Raw genomic sequence first — 15,067 nt, 5'->3', positions numbered from 1 at the left:
CTTAGCCACTGAGCCACCGCGTCCCATCTAACATAATATAACCGTAATAATACGGTAAGGAGTAAAATAAAATATAAAATAAACAAAATAGTTGCTCAAGCAAGGATTTGATAGCCATTTGTTGAGAGTGCCATAAAAACCTGGGGATGGAGTTGGACGAATCCACCCCACGATTCCATGTTTTTATGTTTCTATAAAAATAAAGCAGAATCCTAAAGCCAAGTCAAGGAAAATACAATGAAGTAGAGGAGGACAATTCCTTCTCACATGGGGGACTAATGCATCTAAAAATAGGGCTGGCCTTCTCAGCAGCTGCATCCCAGGGCTGGCTGGGCTTCAACTTCTGATTAAAAAAGGACGCCCAGCCCTTTTCCCACATGAGGTTGCCAAGTCATGTTTCCCCACATCTCTCTAGATGTGGGCCTTCACTTTCCTTCTCTTTGCTTGAGATCCCTCTTAAATCTGTCTCGATATTTCGGAACTTCTCCGTCTCGCCTAGAAGCATTAGTCATTCCTCCTAATCTTGTGTCATCTGCGGAATTAGTGTGTCCTCGGTCACATCCAAGCCCTTTTGAAAAAAAAAAGTTGACTAGTCAAAGGTCCAGGGTGAAGATGTGTGGATTACAGCAGTTTTCCAAGATTTGAAGGGCTATCACAAAGAATAGAATACAATAGCAGAGTTGGAAGGGACCTTGGAGGTCTTCTAGTCCAACCCCCTGCCTAGGCAGGAAACCCTATACCACTTCAGACAAATGGCTATCCAACATCTTCTTAAAGACTTCCAGTGTTGGGGCATTTACAACTTCTGGAGGCAATTTCTGTTCCACTGATTAATTGTCCTCACTGTCAGGAAATTTCTCCTCAGTTCTAAGTTGCTTCTCTCCTTGATTAGTTTCCACCCATTGCTTCTCGTTCTACCCTCAGGTGCTTTGGAGAATAGTTTGACTCCCTCTTCTTTGGGGCAACCCCTGAGATACTGGAAGACTTCCATCATGTCTCCCCTAGTCCTTCTTTTCATTAAACTAGACATACAGTTTGAGAGGGGGGGAAATCTATTCTCCAACGCTCCAGAAGGCCAGACAAGAAGAAATAGATGGAAACTGCATTTACAGAGGGAGAGAATCAAGAACACGTGAAGGGTTAATACCACTTTATAATGCCTTGGTAAGGCCACACTTGGAATATTTGCATCCAGTTTTGGTCACCACATTATAAAAAAGATGTGGAGACTCTAGAAAGAGTGCAGAGAAGAGCAACCAAGAGGATTAGGGGACTGGAGGCTAAAACATATCAAAAATGGTTGCAGGAACTGGGTATGTCTTAGTTGGATAGAAAGAAGGACTAGGGGGAGACATGATAGCAGTCTTCCAATATCTCAGGGGCTGCCACAAAGAAGAGGGAGTCAAACTATTCTCCAAGGCACCTGAGGGTAGGACAAGAAGCAATGGGTGGAAACTAATCAAGGAGAGAAGCAACTGAGAACTGAGGAGGAATTTCCTAACAGGGAGGACAATTAATCCGTGGAATGCCTTCCTTCCAGAAGTTGTGGGAGCTTCATCCCTGGAGGCTTTTAAGAAGAGACTGGACAGCCATTTGTCTGAATCTCCTGCTCGAGCAAAGGGTTGGACTAGAAGACTTCCAAGATCCCTTCCAACTCTGTTGGTCTATTGTTCCCTCTAGACTAAAGTGTAGTCAGATCGATAGGATTTGATCTGAACTGGATTCACTCAGAAGGTGCTTATAGATCCAGCTGGCTGGAGAATTCTGGGAGCTGAAGTCCACAAGTCTTAATGTTGCCAAGTTTGGGAACCACTGATCTAAGTCATATTTTAACTCTTTCACTACAGTAATGAAAATTAGGTTTCTCTGGATCTGATGGATCCAATTAGAAGAGCAATTGGCTGGATCCAGTTTGAAGCCAGCTCTTCCTCAAGTTCTCCCTGGCGCAAAGTCAAGTTTTCTTTTGTCCGGAAAGAAAAATATTAGTCCACCTGCCTTTTGTTCCCAACAGATAAAAGATAATATAGAGCGAAGTGGATTTCCTGCAGGGGACAATGGATCTCTTGTTCAGACCAAGTTTGCCCTGCGGTACGTGAGCTCTTGGCACATCTACTCTTTTGGGTGTCTGCACTTTTGAGGCATTTTGGGTTGGAGGAGAAGAACCAACATCATTCCTGAAGGTCTGGAGACCAGGGTTCAAACAGGCCCCCAACTCTCCTCCAGGCAAGTCCTCAGGTGCCAGCAGCAGGTGAGGTCCTTTGGGAATGGAACATGGATCTTCTCTGAGGAGTGGGAAGAGGAGTAGGAGTAGGAGGAGGAGTATCCTGGCTGGGGAATTCTGGGAGTTGAACTCCACCCATCTTCACGTGACCAAGGTTGAGAATCACAGATTCCTCCACAAAAGAGTGAATTTCCCAGCAGCATCCCAGATCAGAGCCTCTCCAGGGAAATCCATCCTCAGGAAACACATATTTGTCTAGGCCTTGTAGGGCAAATGCAAATAGTTTTGAGTGTCCTTCCGCCTGGTGGGATTTTTCTGTCCTTAAGTAGGTTCAAGGCTTCCACATCCAGTTCCCTGGTGATTCAAAGTCCATCCTGCCTCTGGGAATCAAGACTTCCTCCCTCCTCCTCTTCCTCTTCCTCCTCCTCTTCTCCCTCTCCCCCTCTTCCTCTCCTCTTCCTCTTCTTCCCCTTCTCCCCCTCTCCCCCTCCTCTTCCTCCTCCTCTTCTTCCCCTTCTCCTCCTCTCCCCCTCCTCTTCTTCTCCCCCTCCTCCTCTTCTTCCCCTTCTCCTCCTCTCCCCCTCCTCTTCCTCCTCCTCTTCTCCTTCTCCCCCTCTCCCCTCCCTCTCCTCTCCCTCCTCCTCCCCCTCTTCTCCCTCTCCCCCTCTTCCCCTCCTCCTCCTCCTCCTCTCCCTCCTCCTGTCAGCGTTTCCACTGCGAGGTCAACCGAGTGAATGAAAAAATAAATAAAGGGCAAAGCTCCCTTTGTAGGATAATCTCTGGCTATGAAAGGACCTTTCAGTGACTGTTTTATGAGCTGGGGATGAAATTTACTGCTATTGCTAAGTCTACTGCTATTTAAGGGGGGGATTTAGAGGCCAGATCATAGCCAGGCCTTTAAATGGCTCGTCCATCGACTGGCCCTCCCAGAAAACCAGGACCGGGGGCCAAATGTCTGCAGGGACATCTAAACTTCCTGCTTCAAACCTCAGACTGGCTATAAATGCCAGTTGATGAATCTGTCCCTTCTCCTCCCTTTGGAGAGGCTTCCAGAGGCACAAATGCTCTTTTGGGAGTTGATGATGCACCTTTTTTACAAGAGGAATTTCTCTGGACACGCCGGGCTCTCTCTCTTTCTCTGTCGGAGGGAACATCTTGTAACAGCCACTCCTGAATTGGGCTCCTTGGTGGAACAATCTTCCAGAATGCAGCTGCGCGAGTGATCGTGGGTGCACCTCGGTTCACCCACGTAACACCTATCCTCCGCGAGCTGCACTGGCTGCCTATTGGTCTCCGGATACGCTTCAAGGTGCTAGTCGTCACTTATAAAGCCCTTCATGGTATTGGACCTGGGTACTTGAGAGACTGCCTGCTGCCAATTACCTCCAATAGACCCATTAGATCCCACAGATTAGGCCTCCTCCGAGTTCCATCCGCCGGCCAATGCCGACTGGCGACTACTCGGAGGAGAGCCTTCTCTGTGGCTGCTCCGACCCTCTGGAACGAACTCCCCGTGGAGATTCGAACCCTCACCACCCTCCAGACCTTCCGCATAGCCCTTAAAACCTGGCTGTCCCGACAGGCCTGGGGCTAAAGAGCTGTTGTCCCCATCTCGAATGGTATGACTGCCGTGTGTTTTTAAATTATGCATTGTTATGTTTCGTTTTTTAATTTTTTGTCTGTACCCCCCTTCCCTGATTTGAGTTGTTAGCTGCCCTGAGTCCCCTTCGGGGGGGAAAGGGCGGCATATAAATATAATAAAATCAATCAATCTTGGTCTCACTTGGGGAGGGGGCAGGGTTCCTTTTTGGGAAGCCGACTACCCCTAATAAAAGGAGGCTCCAGGGGACAAAGTGAAATGCAATTTGCATCTCCCGATTCTGGATCCAGTTAAGTGGGAAAAACTGGTGGCTTTCCAGAGCTTGGAGAAACATTTTAGCAGCTTTTAAAATACGGGCTGAGATGAAGCCCCCCCCCCCAGGTTGGACTGGGAGGTCAGGCAGACGGAACCCTTGCGAGTGTCTGTTGCCAAGGTATACAAGAAGCAGGAAAATCTCTGCCTTTGTTCCAGCACAAGATGGGAATCTGGGCAGCTGACAAGTCCTCAACCAAGAATGACAAGCTGTGATTCTTCCCTGCCGAGGAGTTCTTTATTGGTTCACACCTTTAGGCAAAACCGTGCCAGAGTAAACACCCAGCTATCTGCACCTACAATCTGCTCCGGGAAACTACCGAGGAGGGGCTGTCGTCAGCCTCTTTCTGTCACACGGGATATCCGGGCTGAGATACCTCCACTCCCTCCCTCTTGTGAGCCACCTGACTATAGTCCATCTCTCAGAGAAATAATGACGGGGAATCAGGCCCTTCATCCTCGCAGCAACCTTGGTCAGACAGCTGACCAAGCAACTCCCATAATCTTGGAGTCTTAGTGGACAACCAGCTAAATAGGAGCCAGCCGTGTGCATCAGTTGTCAAAAAAGCCAATGCAATCCTCAGTTGCATTAACAGAGGGATACAATCAAGATCAAGGGAGGCACTAACACCACTCTATAAAGCCTTAGTAAGGACACACCTAGAGTCCTGCATCCAGTTTTGGTCACCACACTATAGAAAAAGATGTTGAGACTCTGGAAAAAGTGCAGAGAAGAGCAACCAGGATGATAAGGGGATTGGAGGCTAAAACATACGAAGAACAGTTGCAGGAACTGGGCCTGGCTGGTTTAGGGAAGAGAAGGACCAGGGGAGACAGGAGAGCAGCCTTCCAATATTGGAGGGGCTGCCCCAGAGAGGAGGAAGGGGGTCAAACTACTTTCTAAAGCACCCGAAGGCCAGACAAGGATAATAATGGATGGAAACTGACTAAGGAGAGATTCAACCTGGAAATAAGGAGGAATTTCCTGACAGTGAGAACAATCAACCCATGGAACGGAAGTTGCCTTTGGAAGTTTGTGAGAGCTTCATCCCTGGAGGCTTTTAAGAAGAGACTGGAATGCCATCTGTCAGAAATGGGGTAGGGTCTCCTGTTTGGGTGGAGGGCTGGACTAGATGACCTACAAGGTCCCTTCCAGCTCTGCTATTCTGTTACTGTCCATATATGTACAGCCAAGACATTGCAATGGAGTTTGGACTGGACAAACTGTACCATGCTTATCACCAGAGAAGGAAAAATAGTAAAAATTAAAGCAATCAAGATGATGTATGGGAAGAACATGAAATGTTATTTGTATCTTGAGCATCCTTCAAACTGACAACATCAAGTCAAGGAACTGCTCAGAAGTGGGACAGATCAAGAGACTGGAAGAAGATCTTAAAGTCCAAACTCAGGGGAGGAAATACCAGCAAGGCAACGAATACTTAGGAAATTCCAGTCATTAGAAACACAGCCGGAATAGTGGACTCCAGCAGAAGTCAAAGGCCCAGCTAGGAAGGAGAGAGAAATAATGACGGGGAATCAGGCCCTTCATCCTCGCAGCAACCTTGATAGACAGCTGACCAAGCAAAATCGGTGGGTGTGGAAGCTTGCAAGTACACCAGATGATTAAAGAAATAAACGAGGGCATTGGAAGTGTAGAAAGTTAGCACACACACACACACTCTCCTAGAAGAATGAAATATTTTGGGGAATATTTAAAAAAGGCAGGATGTTATAGCAATAGCAGTTAGACTTATATACCGCTTCCTAGGGCTTTCAGCCCTCTCTAAGCGGTTTACAGAGTCAGCATATCGCCCCCAACAACAATCCGGGTCCTCATTTCACCCACCTCGGAAGGATGGAAGGCTGAGTCAACCCTGAGCCGGTGAGATTTGAACCGCTGAACTGCAGACAGCAGTCAGCTGAAGTGGCCTGCAGTACTGCACTCTACCCACTACGCCACCTCGGCTCGGTTATATTTTCCTAAAGGAGAAACATGCTCTTGGAAAGCAGCCCCCACCTTCCTTAATAGCCCCAGCAGGACTGGGCCAGCCCATCTATAAGACATAAGGCCTTCAGCTCCAGGGTGGTGGGATTAAGACATGGCCCCCCAGGAGATCATAGGATGACCTGTCAACAGAGCTACATAACAAAGCTCCTTCACTGCATCTCTCAGCAAGGTTCAACCAAATGTATCTCAGACAACCTATGACCCCTGCATAGTCCCCCGGGAGTCCGACAACCAATAGAATGCATTTCTTGTACAGGAACAGGAAGCTCATGGGCAAGGCCCAAGAGTGGGTGTAAATACCTCTGACTCTCCACTCCATGTGTTCCGCTGCCCAGGGTTGAGGTTGAAGACTTCCTGTCTTCAACCTCAAAACTCATGTGGTCCCGTCCATCAATAAACCATCTTTCCAATCAGTCTCCGTGTTTGCAGTGTCTTTCCCCTCACTTGGAACTGAACCAGGCGGATTTTTCCTCCAACAGAAGGATAGTTGTATAAGATGCACGGAAACTAGTAGAATAGAGAGGTCTATTGAGTACTGATAAAGTTAAACCGGCCTACAAGGAAGACTAAATGAAGAAGGGAAAAGTGGCATGGGAAGTCAAAGCATTTTCACCGTCAGTACATTTTTAAAAATAGCAAGTCCTCCGGGATTGGGCGGCATACAAATCTATTAAAACTAAACTAAACTAAGCTAAAACCGATAGTAACAGGACCTATGAAGGGCTAAGAGCAGGAAAGCTGAAGAAAGAGACGGTGGGATAAATTCTGGTTGCCCAAGAACAAGCCCTAAGGACAAATGTATACAAAGCCAGAATTGAAAGAAACGTGGACCGCCTGGTTAGCAACTGTTAGAACAGTGTTTCTCAACCTTGGCGACTTTAAGTCCTGTGGACTTCAACTCCCAGAATCCCCCAGCCAGCTCTGCTGGCTGGGGGATTCTGGGAGTTGAAGTCCACAGGACTTAAAGTCGCCAAGGTTGAGAAACACTGTGTTAGAAGATCACCCAGATTGACTACAAACACCGTCATGGGAAAGTAGCAACAATGGTGCACTGGAAGATCCGAAAGGAATATCCTTTGCCTGCAAGCGAGGACTGGTGGGGCCCATAAAATGGAGAAAGTCGTAGAAAATGAGGAAGCCGAATTATTCTGGGACTGTAGAACTCAAAGAGATAGGCCACCCCAGACTTAACAATTGTCAATAAGGATGACAGAAAAATCTGGATGGCGGAGACAGCAGAATAAGAGAGGAGAACTGGTGAAGAAGATCCCAAAATGCAAACAGAAATAGAAAAAGGAAACTTATTGGTAGGACCAATAAGTGACAGGAGCCTTGCGTGAAATCCTAAAACATCTGGAGCACCACTGGAACACCAACGGCATTGACAAATTGGCCGTCGGTCAATTGCAAAAGGCAGCTTAACTCAGAACAGCTGATATCCTGCGAGGAGACCTCTGTAACATCGTCAAACATCCACCTCTGTCCATCTTAGGTCCTGGGGAAGGATTTTATAAGTAGGCAACAATGCCAAATCCAGCCCCAACATCTGGCTGACACATGATAATGATTAATTGAATCTCTTTATTTATTTTAGATTTTCTATTTTAAACATTTAAACACATCAACAAAGACTTAAAATAACACAGGAACTAAACGTTTTGTCTTACAGCAGTTATATATCGGTGAATCTTAACGGTTATTATTTCCCCTCCGACACATTCCAATTTTACCTTGTTTCTTACTCCTTTCCGTGTACAAGACCTTAATTATTCATATTTAGCTGTTTATATCAGACAATCGTGTTACCTATATTATATTGTATATACTTTTCTTACATTAATATGTCTTAACTTATCTTTCCTACCCTATTAAACGAGCTACCAGCAGAGATCCGGACCCTTCCCACCCCCGTGGCCTTCCAAAAAGCCACCAAAACCTGGCTGGCCTGGGGTTGCTGATTTTCAAATCAGGTTCAACCCCCAGTTAAACCGAATGTATGTTGTGTTTTTTTTAAAATTGTTCGTATTGTTTGTATTCTCCCCCCGTGTGTTTTTATTTCATTTCGTATTTGTAAGCCCAGAGTCCTCCGGGATTGGGTGGCATATAAACTCATTAAATTGCGAAATTATATACCACCTACTCCCAACAAATCAACAAAAGTGAAAGGAATAAAACAGCATAGCGATCAATCTCACAGGCCTCTCCTGACAACCTCGGTTTTTTCCTGCAACATCGACCACTGCAGGCAGAGCAGATGTGACCAGGGACGGTTAACTTGAGCTACTGTGAAACTGGTGGACTTCAACTCCCAGAATAAAAGAGGCACAGGAACAAGATCAGGTGAAGTGTTAGTTAGTACCGCTTGCTAAAGCCTTAGTAAGGCCACACCTGGAATATTCCGCAACTGGTTTTGCTCACCACATTACAAAACAGATGTTGAGACTTTGGAAAAAGTGCAGGGAAGAGAAACTAAGGAGATTAAAGGCCTGGAGACAAAAAAATATGACGGACAGTTGCAGGATTTGGGTTTGGCCAGTCTGGAGAAAAGAAGGCCACGCCCGCCATAGCCACACCCACCCGGCTGCTGATGTTTGTCCATTCCACCCTTGCTTTAACTCTGCTCAGAGTCCCTAACATGATGAATGACACCAGGCCCACACTCACAAGAGCCACACAGGATGTCACCACCAAACATCCACCAAGAAAGCAGACAAAAACCCACACTGATGAGGAGGCACGACCAAGGACCAGAAGCCAGACTGCAACTGCACCATTAGCCTCTTCAAACCCCTCCTATCCTTACATGAAACACAAACCCCCAACCAATCAGAACACACTTCCACCCAATCAGAACACAGCCAAGCTCCCACCCAATCAGCTCAAACCCCCACTGGCAGTTAAAAGGAAGAAACAACCGAGATCTCACATTGCTCCTGGAAGCACGAAGCCTGAAGATGACGAATGAGACTTCGTCGAAACGTCGCCAAGACACCTCCAATTTTACGCGGGAGAAAACCCGAATAACTAAAGACCTACATATATACATATATATATTTTACTGTTGCCTTTTTTGTTACATTTGTTATATTTATTATATATATATATATATATATATATATATATATATATATATATATATATATATATATATATATATGGCTAGCTGATGAGAGCTAAATAGCTTGAAATAGATCTATACTAGTCTCCCTTTATTTATTTATCAGCACAAATAAAACACAAATATAACAAAAGCGACAGTAAAAATATTGGGTTTCTGTCGTGATGGACTCTTGTGACGAGCCGATTGACAAAGAATGGAAGCAGTTAGCTTCCTCCCATAATTGGGGCATACCAGGGGTTGTGACTTTAAAAATATATATATATATCAATGGATAGATGGATAGATAGAAAGATGAAATATGAATGGATAGATGGATGGATAGATAGATGGATAGATATAATCGATATATATAGGGAGATGAATGGATAGAGAGAGAGAGAGAGAGAGAAGGATGAATGGATAGATAGACTTATAGAGTGATAGATAGAGTGATAGTGATAGAGTGATAGTGATAGATAGAGATAGACAGAGTGGTAGATGGATAGATATCCAGTTATAACAACTACCCCCATTAGCAGCAATAGATTGTGGAGAAATAGACCGACACCCTTCTACTCCTTCCCCTCACCCCCCCTCAACTGAATGAAACCCAAATGGCATAGTCAACCTTCATGTTGGGTGAGAAGATACGTAAGGGGTGTTTAACCATCCTAGAATATTGATTGATTGACTGAGAATGCTTATAAGGCTGTCCCTCTTACGCACAGAACAGTCCTAGGTAGCTTCCCACATCATTCACAAAATCGGAATAAACAAAATCCAGAAAACCCCACAACAACAACATCACACATCTCATCCCAGAGACACAACGTCCCATCAATAACACATCTGGGGGCTCCCTTCACACCTAGCCTTGTTCCTGGGTGGAAATCCAGGTCTTTATGGTCTTCTGGAAGGCTAACAGCATTGGGGGAAGCTTTAGTTTTTGGGAAGTCCAAAGATTGTCCACCGCAGAAAGTGTGGTCCTGCCAGGTGGCCACGTTTCATGGAAGGGACCTGAAGTTCTTCCACCCCACCTGACCTTTGGGACCTTGGGACCTAGTGGGACAAGAGAACGGCTCACCTGTCCGAAGTTCCATGGGATGGGGATGATGTAGTCCTTCGATCCTTGGTAGATCAGGCCTTGTTGGGTCAACACGTATTCCACCCGGTCCTCATTGTTCTCCATGTAGGTGGAGTCCTCTGTTGAAAAAGAGGAAGCTCAGATGAAGGAGGCAGTTTTGGGGACGGAGAGGAGCCCTGACACAAGAGAACTTCTGCAGAACCTCGATGTCCACCTTCCCCTTGGGGTTGGTCTTCCACAACATTGGCCATCATCCACCCCCACCCCACCCCCCAGGTTGAGGATCATGGGAATTGGCAATCCAGCCCACATCCCAAGGATGCCCCACAGAAGACGGGCAACCTGAAAGAAATCACCTTGAAGCAAAGAATGAATGAAGACAGACGACTTCTCCTGAATTTAGAGCTTGTTCATTCTTTGCTGTCAGAGATTCCCTCTTATCAGCAGCTGAGAAAAGCTCCAGGGAGGTGAGGATAATGGGAATTGATTAGTTTATCAGTAATCCCCTTGCAGCAAAATCGTGTGGGGTTGGTTCTTCGGCTGGCGTATGGAAGGGACTCCTGATATGAAAAAAGAAGGTTGCGTTTTCAAGGTTGATTGAGATCATCCCTTGAGGTTCTCCACCAAGCTCAGAAAGCCAGTCGGACTTCAGCTGTCCTTGGACACTTGGACAAAGGGACAATTCGTAGCCCTCGGCCTGGCCCCAGAAGGCATAATGACCCAGGGGTGTCCACAGGGCAGGTCAAACACGAGGGCAGCTAAAATGATGCCATTGAACTCTGACGGTGGAGTCTCCATCACACCCTCGTGGCTTCCAGCTGGACTTTTTTTGACGATGTCCTTCAGGCCTTTCTATGACAAACCATCTTTGCCACTATGAAGATGTTTGCAAGATAAATCACAAGCTCAGAGGACACCAAGGACTCCACAGTCGTCGTCGTCCTCCTCCTCCTCCTCCTCCTCCTCCTCCTCCTCCTCCTCCTCCTCCTCCTTGCAACCCCTCCTTTCTAGCACTGATGATGTTTCCTAGTTCGGTCATGAAATGTTTGCAAGACAAATTGCAAGCTCAGAGGATACCAAAGACTCCACAGTGGTCTTCCTCCTCCTCCTCCTCCTCCTCCTCCTCCTCCTCCTCCTCCTCCTCCTCCTCCTCCTCCTCCTCCTCCTCCTTCTCCTCCTCATCATCATCTCTGCAACCCCTCCTTTCTAGCACTGATGATGTTCCCTAGTTCGGTCATGAAGGACCCTGAGGACCCCCCAGTCTTCCTCCTCCTCCTCCTTCCTGCCAACTCCCCTCCCTCCTAGCCCTGACGCTCTTCCCTAGCTTTGTCTTGACCCCCATAATAAACTTCTCCTGCCCAAACGCTGCCCCTCCAGCGCCTGCCCCCTCTTCCTGCCCTCTGTCCAGGAGAGCTGCCCGGAGACCTTGGCCCCGTTGGCTCCTCCAAGTCCCAGCCCTGCCAAGTGGGGATTGCTCTTCCCTTCCTCTGGCCGGCCTTTAGGGCAGAGGCCGGTGGAGTCCAGGACACCAGGACATGGTTCAACCAGGGAGCAGCAGGAAGTCCTGCCATGAGCCCAGTGAGGGCCCTGGAAGCCTCCCAGCCTCATCTCTCCCCTTTCAGGCTGCCAGAGTTGGCGCTCCTGGGCCTTTGAAGGGACCTTGGAGGTCTTCTAGTCCAACCCCTCTGGACTCCATATAGGTATCTATTTTCCTGAACTGCCCGTCTCCCTCCAAGAGGGACTCTGGGTGGTCCAGAATGACGTACTAAAATATAAAATATAAGTCCTCAACTTACAGCAATTTGTTTAAGTGACTGTTGGAAGTTAAAACGGCCATGTATGGCCGTTTTTCACACTTACGACCATTGCAGCATTCCCTTGGACACAATCAAAATTCAGACCCTTGGCAACTGACTCGTATTTATGACGGTTGCAGTGCTCCCGGATCACGTGATTCTTTTGCGACCTTCTGGTCAGCAAAGTCCATGGGGGAAGCCAGATTCACTTAACAACCAGTTTACTAACTGAACAACCACAGTGATTCACTTAACAGCGGTGGCAAGAACGGTTGTAAGATGGGGTAAAATTCACTCAACGACCATATCGCTTAGCAGAGGAAACTTTGTTCTCCATTGCAGTCCTAAGTCAAGAAGTACACACATTAAAAAAAAAAAACCGGAATGACAGAAAAACAGAACATTAGGATTAAAATATTAATTCTAATGTCGAATATATCAAATAATGAAACAGTAGAATCCAAATATTAATTCTAATTAAATCATCTAGAATTAACGTGCGAACTCTAATTTAATTCTAATTAAATTAAACACAATTAAGCGTTAGCATGAAAAGGCTAGAATTAAAATTGGTCGAAAGGCATGACCGCTGCTATGAAAACGTGTTGTGGCTGGGAGTAGATTCGGACAGTGAGGAGGTTGGGGAGGAAGATGGGCCAGTCCTGGAGTTTGGGGAAGGCTCTGATGAGGTCTCTGTGTCGGAGGCAGAGAGGGGGCAAGGGCCGTATGCCAGCTGTCAGCTGCCTTCGGAGTCAGACATCAGTGGGGCAGAAGAACAGCTGGAGCCTGTTCCCAGTGTGCGCATGAGGGGAGTGGCCAGACGAAGGAAACAGCTAAAGAACAAGGGGCGACTTGGGAGTAAGGCCACAGGTGGACGGTGAATGGCCCCTCTCAGAGGAAATAAAAGAGGAGCGACAGGGGAGTGGAGTTTGCAGGAGACCATTAGTTCGCTTAATTGGTTCGTGACTCTCCGAGGCTCCTTGCCAAATTTTGCAGATCTCGGCCTGGCAGCTCTCCAAGCCAGATAAGGTCTGTGACTGTAAATCCTCCCTCAAAAGACTTTGCTGGATGTGAATGAGCAGAATTCACAGTCAATGAATAAAAGGGGTTTTTGTCGGGACGAGGAGTTTGCTTCATGCTCTCGGGAAGCCTCAGTCAGAAGAAAAAGCTCCTTTTTTTTGTCCCTCTTCTTCTCCTTGACTCATGTTTGGCTTCCGAAGAGACACACCTGGGGAGAAAATATTTTCTGCTCCACGCCTTTAGGTGAAAAATAATCACAAGGCAGACAAGGGGCCCGAATGTTTGACTCCATCCCTCTGGAGGACGAGCGTTCATAGCCTAGGAGTAAGGGGCAGGCGTCCTCACCAAAGGGGAAACCGGGCTTGAAGCAAGGAAGGTATTTTAATCGTGTTTGTTTTCTCTTTGCAAGAGGCCGATTAGATCTCGCGGTGGGACGGTCCAGCCTGCCTCCACCAGCACATTCCAGCGACATGGGGTTTGTTTGCTCAGCGAGAAAGATGGCATAGCATTCGGCCTCTTTGGGAGTTCGGGTCTCGGCTGCCACGAATAATTCATGGGAAAAGCGCCCTTTCACGAAGCTCTGTTGAAAGAGAGGCCGGGGAGGATGCCGGTCCCTTTCGCCTAAAGTTTTAGATTTTTTTTTCTTCCAAAAGAAAATCTTTGTGATTCTTTTCCCTCTGGGGTTGAGTGAGGAAGGAATAACAGAGAGGGAAGGGACCTTGGAGGGGTCTATGGAGAGTCTCCATCTTCCAGCTCACGGTTCTCCCAAAGGGACAAACTTTTTTTCAAGAGGCAACTGGACTTTCTGGTTTTTCTTTGAAGGCGTTTCACTTCTCAGCCCAGAACTTTCTTCGGCTCTGACTGGATGGAGGGGAATGGAAGGATTTATACCCCTTGCAGAAAAAGCTGGTCATTTGCATCCTTTTAGAGGGTCGTTGAGGCCACCTGGAGGTCTACCTGTGTCCTCAGGGTCACCTGAGTGGTGCAAATGGTTCCTGTAGCCTGCATTTTTCCCCTCTGGAAATCCATTCCTAATCCCACCCCATTCCAAGGGTCTTCATCCCAAATTGCATAGCTAAAAGTCTGTAGAGATTCCCCGTCATCCAGGTCCTGGTTCTCCCAAAGGGGCTTTTTCAAGAGGCAACTGGACTTCCTGTTTTTTTCTTTTGAAGGCATTTCATTTCTCATCCCAGAAGCTTCTTCAGCTCTGACTGGATGGTGGAGAAGGGAAGGGTTTATACGCAATTGTCTGCAAGGAGTATAAATCCTTCCCTTCCCCTCCATCCAGTCAGAGCTGAAGAAGCTTCTCAGATGAGAAGAGAAACGTCTTCAAAGAAAAAGCAGAAAGTCCAGTTGCCTCTTGAAAAACAACAGAGATGACCTCAAAGTTGGATTCTTCTAATCCAACCCCCTGTTCAAGCAGGAGCCCTTATACCACTCCAGAGAAGTAGCTCTCCAATTTCTTCTTAAAAACCTCCAGCGATGGAGCACCCACAACTTTTGAAGACAAACCGTTCCACTGAATAACAGTTGGAAGGGACCTTGGAGATCTTCTAGTCCAACCCCCTGCCTAGGCAGGAAACCCTATACCGTTCCAGAAAAATGGCTATCCAGCATCTTCTTAAAGACTTCTAGTGTTGGGGCATTCACAACTTCTGGAGGCAACTTCTGTTCCACTGATTAATTGTTCTCACTGTCAGGAAATTTCTCCTCGGTTCTAAGTTGCTTCTCTCCTTGATTAGTTTCCACCCATTGCTTCTTGTTCTGCCCTCAGGTGCCTTGGAGAATAGCTTGACTCCCTCTTCTTTGTGGCAACCCCTGAGATATTGGAAGACTTCCATCATGTCTCCCCTTCTTTTCATTAAACTAGCCATTTCCTGCAACCGTTCTTCATATGTTTTAGCCTCCAGTCCCCTAATCCTC

At 46.9% G+C, this 15,067-nt stretch overlaps 1 protein-coding gene across 1 annotated transcript in view; it reads right to left on the bottom strand.

Annotated features, from left to right (window-relative positions):
- Positions 1-15,067, bottom strand: part of TGM2 (transglutaminase 2) — a 125,396-nt gene that overhangs the window by 89,549 nt on the left and 20,780 nt on the right. The window contains exon 4 of the mRNA XM_032217703.1: positions 10,329-10,447. Coding sequence (XP_032073594.1) covers positions 10,329-10,447 — 119 coding nt within the window. The remainder of the gene's footprint in view (positions 1-10,328; positions 10,448-15,067) is intronic.

This window comes from Thamnophis elegans, chromosome 5 (genome assembly GCF_009769535.1).
Source record: "Thamnophis elegans isolate rThaEle1 chromosome 5, rThaEle1.pri, whole genome shotgun sequence".
In the NCBI taxonomy this organism is placed as follows: domain Eukaryota; kingdom Metazoa; phylum Chordata; class Lepidosauria; order Squamata; family Colubridae; genus Thamnophis; species Thamnophis elegans.
Note: the sequence above shows the minus strand (reverse complement) of the source record. Positions and strands in the feature narration are given on the sequence as shown.